This window comes from Myxocyprinus asiaticus, chromosome 22 (genome assembly GCF_019703515.2).
Source record: "Myxocyprinus asiaticus isolate MX2 ecotype Aquarium Trade chromosome 22, UBuf_Myxa_2, whole genome shotgun sequence".
Taxonomy (NCBI): Eukaryota; Metazoa; Chordata; class Actinopteri; order Cypriniformes; family Catostomidae; genus Myxocyprinus; species Myxocyprinus asiaticus.
The window spans coordinates 38,764,516-38,770,515 of NC_059365.1; the positions used below are offsets into that span (position 1 = coordinate 38,764,516).

Genomic DNA, 6,000 nt, shown 5'->3' on the forward strand with positions numbered 1-6,000 from the left:
ACATTATGATGGAATAAACATTTTTGGGTGAACTATTCCTTGAAATACATTTATGATGTTGATTACCATGAACACATATTTTGACTCGCCTTTCATTTATAAAAAAAAGAAAAAGTATAGCCACAAGATGTAAACATTATACGTGTTAACATTATTTCAATGTGATAAAATCACTTACTGACCTTATATGTATGAAGTTAGCATATTTCCAATACTGGGATTAGAGGGTCTGGATGTCATGGCAATCAAGTTGTAATATTTGATATAACTTTACACAGATTAGTAAACGATGTGTATTTTAGCATTTATGGACTGACCTCATTCACTTCCACTGTAAGAGCCTTACATTAACTGTGATTTTTCCTTTTTATATGACAAAATAATGAATAATCAACATTATGCCCTAAATGCTGTTAACTGATCTCAACTTGTATTGAACCCTGAACATTCCTTTAATTTTGATGCAAGACAAGTGTATGATTTTGACACAGAAGTTTGCACAAACTGGAAAATGATTTGTGAAATGTGTCAAATGTAACTACAGAGAAAATACTGTAATTACATGTCAAACCACATATGCATGTAATTTGTAAACATCAGTCTTCATGTTTTGTTGTTCTGACTATGAACAACTAAATACATTTGAGTCGGATATGCATAAAATACATGATTGTTGCTGCCTATCGGAACAAATCCTTAGAGGCATAAGGCAACTGCACAACACTTCAGATCTTTAAATATTTGTAGTGTTTATTGACAAGGTTTTGTTTTACCTTAGTCCTGCATTTTGGATACTCGTGGTCTCCTGCCAGAACTTTAAAAGAGATGGGCACTCTGTCTGCCCGCCGGTTGGCACAGAATGCATCCCATATGGCTCTGTGGATGGCATTATAAATCACGTCCAGACCTGTCAGAGCCACAAAGGCCATGGGCCGGCAGCACAGCTCTGGAGGAAGATCCCATTGTGCTGGACTCATGACGCTGACAAACAGCACCTGAAAAACAAAATACAACACAAACAAAAAATAATTTCACAATGAATACAATGTAATTTTTTTTCTATGGCAAATGCCAATCTAGAAAGCTGGTTGGCAGATATAATGGTGATATGAGATGTACACAAAATTGCTGAAATAAAATAAAAACATATTTTACAAACTATTCACTAAAATAAATATATTTAAAAATATATATATTATTACACATTAACAAGGTTATCAATCTGATCTATCTATCTATCTGGTAATGGCAGTAATAAAATGGACTGCACATTTGTTTCAGAGTAGTGGTGTTGCAAATGTAAAAACAGAAGAACCGATAAAAAGGCACAAATAATAGCTGCAAATTATTTCAAATCATATTTTGAACGTGACAACACAAAACCTGATAAGTAGATTAATGACACACACGGATACATACATATTCAACTCTGTCTTCAGATTTATGACATGTGTAATAACAGGTTTGCTGTCAAAAACTAAACAAAAAGCAAAAGCATTTGATTCCTTACCACCCGTGACACTCTATGAATGCCAAAGCTAACACTCAAAACAGTCTGTTAAACAACAACAACGAGACCAGCGCTGTCAATTATAAATGTTCAACATCAGTCTGTAGGCTGAGGGTATTTACCTTTAAATACAAGTTGTTTTTCTCGGTTTTCAGCAGTTTGGCCTACATTAATGTGCAGCTCTTGTTTACTTCTTCTTCTTCTTTTCTGTTTTATGGCGGGTGGCACCAGCGTTAAAGTGCATTACCGCCACCTACAACGGCGCTTGTTTATGACTCTTCTTCTGCGCCTTGTCGGGTAATTAATTATACAGTAGAAACGCATCTTTACTGCCACCTGTTAAACTCATGCGGCCTCATATATTTGGTGCATTTCAGGAAATAATATACTGTTTATATTGTGTGAATATGTAATGGTTCACTTGTTTAATGGCAAATGCATTGGGCTTTTTGTGTGCCTTTATTTACAGGATAGTATACTGTAGATGTACAGGAAAGAGAGAGAGAGAGAAGGGGAACCGGATTGGGCCATGACCCAAGCCGGAATCGAACCTGGGTCCCATTGAGCCAACAGCTCTGATATATATATATATATATTAGGGGAAAATGTGCTACCCTCTGCTCCACAACTCACCACAACAAACCCCAGGGTTCCGCCAACTCGAACATCCCAACTTTAACACTGCATAATATGTATTAGTTTCTGTCTCTGGTCACTGGTTTTTAAGTAAATACATTGGTTCCCTTACAAGTCGGTCAATTTGACACTGCACCAGTACCTGACGCTGTGGTAACTCTAAAGCATATTTAAATCTATAGACCATTTCAAGGACGTAAAAAATAACAAAGGAATTAGAACTGTCCTGCGCATGTCTGGCCCTGAAGCATTTCCGGTAGCGGCAACTCAGAACTGTCAAATTAAAATGACTAGCACGTCCTTTAAGAGTCTAGCTAAAACAGAACAAATGAGATATTTGCAAAAACAGAAAATAAACAATGAGGTGTCATTACTGGGTCCTTTAAATAAGACTCAATGATGTTCTTTGTTTCTCAAAGAACATCAAGCGTTTACCTGAAGTGACTTATCCAGACGTATTTGTTCAGGGGCAGTGGTAGCTCAGCGGTTAAGGCTCTGGGTTACTGATCAGAAGGTCAGGGGTTCAAGCCCCAGCACTGCCAAGATGCCACTGTTGGGCCCTTGAGCAAGGCCCTTGACCCTATCTGCTCCAGGGGCGCTGTATCATAGCTGACCCTGCACTCTGACCCCAGCCTAGCTGGGATATGTGAAAAAGAAGAATTTCACCATATATGTGCAAATGTATAATGTGTGATGAATAAAGAAAATTATAATTAATTATAATTAATTATTGTTGATACTGAGCATGTCTACGCAAGAGAGCGATGGAATCGGATCGTAGTTTAGATGTTCACAATTATTTACTCAGCAGGGAGGTCAGGAATATTGGATCACTCCTGTTATAATAAATGAAGTCGTTCAATAAAGCTGTCTACGTGACCTGCAGACAAGGTAAGGATTTCTTTTTTAATGATAAAAATACTTTTCTTGTCTCTTTTTTCTGGATAAAAGAATCTGCTAAATGACATAATGTAAAAGTAAATGACTTGCATTCCATTCAGAAGTGATGATTCCAATGCCCTATTCCCATTGAAGGCTTTACCATCCACTGTGAGAGCTTTGAAAGGCTGAAAGATGTGGGGCTCAAAAATAAGGGTAATTTAAACTAACTTTTTCCAGGTCTCCTAAGCAACCAAATTGGCCCGGTTGCTAGGGAGGGTAGAGTCACATGGGGTAACATCCTCGTGGTCGTGATTAGTGGTTCTCACTCTCAATGGGGCGCGTGGTAAGTTGTGCGTGGACCGCGGAGGGTAGCATGAGCCTCAACATGTTGTGAGTCTCTGTGGTGTCATGCACAACAAGCCACGTGATTAGATGCACGGATTGACTGTCTCAGAAGCGGAGGCAACTGAGACTTGTCCTCTGCCACGCGCCACCACGAGGACCTACTGAGTAGTGGGAATTGGGCATTCCATATTGGGGAGAAAAGGGGAGGAAAAAAAACGGGGAAAAAAGGGGAAAAAAAGAACTCATTTTTAAGTCATTTTAATTGGAAATTCAGTTTGAAGTGATCTTACAGCATGACAATAATGATTCTTCTTCCTTCGAAGTGCCCTTGGAAGGCTGATTTATCCCATTTGGAATACAGTCTGAGTTCGCGTCTACTAGGAAATTTTCAAGGAACAAAAAGATGTCACTTCCTAAAACCATCTTGAAATGGTCTATTGGCAGATGGTGCTTGAGGCTCTGCCCATCTCTGGCATTTAAACAGGACCACAGTGCCATTTCATCATGTATTTTTCTGTTCAGGGTTGCGATAACACTGAATGGATTATTTCTGTTATTATCTCCCTGTTTGTGCTCCGACGAACAGCGTATCTTTCATTACTTCATATTGCAGTGTGATTGTTGTTGTGTGTTTTAATGAGTGTAAAGCTTTTTCAAGATGGCATTTCATAAATGTTTTCCACCTTGAGAGCATTATGTCCCTCTGTCTGACGGGCACGAGCGCTGCATTATATGCCTGGTCACAGAAGTGGCGGAGATGCTATATCACTCACAGCGTCTGATGATGAGGCCTGGTCTCACTCAGCTGATGAGTTTGTTGATATTTTCCCTTGCAGGGAAGAAAAAAATGCATGAAAATATCTGAAGCTGAGCTGACGCAGGTTCTCTCTCTCGAGCGGTTGAGAAGTTTCAACTTGAGTGACCTACTTCCCCTGCTGAAAAAAACAGCATTGCTTGTTACCAGCTTATGTTGTGCTTTGGGTGCTGGTCCCCTAGCATGGAATGCTGGTATGCTGGTGACCCCACAAGGCTTTTAAAGTAGCTTAACCAGCTTCATCAGGAAGACCATGCTGGTCAACTAGCTTCATCAGCTCGGTGTTGCTGGTGAAAAGCATGGCTATGCTGGTTCACCAGCTAGACCAGCACCAAACCAGCACTAACCAGCAAAAAGACCAGCCTAGACCAGCATGGGAATTGCATGCTGGTTAAGCTGGTCTTTCCAGCAGGATCGAGTGGGCAGAGAATTCTCGGCTCGATGAACTGTTCTCACCGAGTTGGCACCACTTCGAGTCCAGCCGCCTGGTACTGTATTTTCCCGAGCAGCTGTTAAAAACTTGCACCTACTCAGCACAAATGCACATTTCTGGTGCAGCGGCCGTCATGATACTAGACTGTGCCACGCAAAGGGTTTCTACTGAGATATCCCCAGTTAAAGAAGCAGTTGCGGCCAATTTATGCACCTCCTCTACACTGGTATGGAAAGCCTGGCCGGTGCACCCATCCCAACCACGTATGCTCACGTCCTTGTTCATAGGCTAGGCCTATGCTGTAGAAGGTCAGGCTGGTTCCACACTGCACACCATGGTGGCCTTGCAGGCCTACCAGACTGACCTGCTCAAACCATCGACGAGAACTGGCCAGACCCGAGTCTTTCAAGGAGCTGCACTGCGTCACTGATCTGGTGCTCTGGGCTACCAAGGCCATCGACAGGTCAGTGGGTAGCCTGGAGTCCATAAAGCACCATCTCTGGCTCAACTTGACAGAGATTCACGATAAGGACAAAGTTGTTTTGCTTGATGCTCTGATGGCGCAGCAGGGCCTCTTCGGTGGTGCCATGAGCACCTTTACCTAGCAGTTACCTAAAAAGCTAAAAAGCAGCCGCAAGCGTACAATTGGCTGTGTCGCAACTGGCTCACTCGCGCTCTACTTTGGGGCACTGCCCTGCTAATCTCAGTGCCCCAGCCACATCAGCTCCCCAAAAAACTGAGCCAGCAGTTAGGCCCCAGCAGTTGTGGCTAAAGCATAAAATTGTGCTGTCTTGCCCTGGTCCCAGATTAAAACCTCCTACTGGGCAAGGCAAGCGTTCCTGATGGTTTGAGTACCATGAAGCGGGGACCAGAGCCTATTTGCAAAAAGCCTGCTTTCTACCAGAAGGGCATTGCACTTGGCCAGGTGGCCAGATGCAAAATTGTCACGATGGATACATCCAGCATAGGTGCAGAGACTACACATGCTGTGCCCGTGAAAGTGTTGCACATGTATGTTGACCGTACGAGCCGTTCATAGGCTTTGGTCGCCTACAAGCAAAGTCTTTCTCACTGGGTTGTTGAAGCCATTGCGCTCGCTTATGAATCACAGGGCATGCAGTGTACCACGAGGGTTAAGGCCCATTCAACCAGGAGCATGTCTTCCTCCTGGGCTTGGGCAAAGGGTGTGTCCTTGGAGGACATCTGTCTATCTGCAGGCTGGCCTTCCCCTAATAACTTTGCCAGGCTTTATAACTTGGATGTTTCTATACTCTATTTCCAGGTCCTTGCTGGAAGGAGAGATGATTTCTTAATGTTCACTCCCCTGAGGGCTAGTGTCATTGTGTTTTGGCCATTGGTCTCATGACTATGCCGTTCCTT

At 42.5% G+C, this 6,000-nt stretch overlaps 1 protein-coding gene across 2 annotated transcripts in view; it reads right to left on the reverse strand.

The window, feature by feature from the left end:
* The window catches only part of LOC127412710 (trafficking protein particle complex subunit 11), a 59,582-nt gene extending 57,814 nt beyond the window's left edge, over positions 1-1,768 (reverse strand). For both annotated transcript variants that reach the window (XM_051649299.1, XM_051649298.1), the window contains exons 1-2: positions 1,633-1,768; positions 774-995 (exon numbers count right to left, since the gene is read on the reverse strand). In XM_051649299.1, coding sequence (XP_051505259.1) covers positions 774-977 — 204 coding nt within the window. In that variant the 5' untranslated portion in view covers positions 978-995; positions 1,633-1,768. The remainder of the gene's footprint in view (positions 1-773; positions 996-1,632) is intronic.
* Between the last annotated feature and the right edge of the window lie 4,232 nt (positions 1,769-6,000).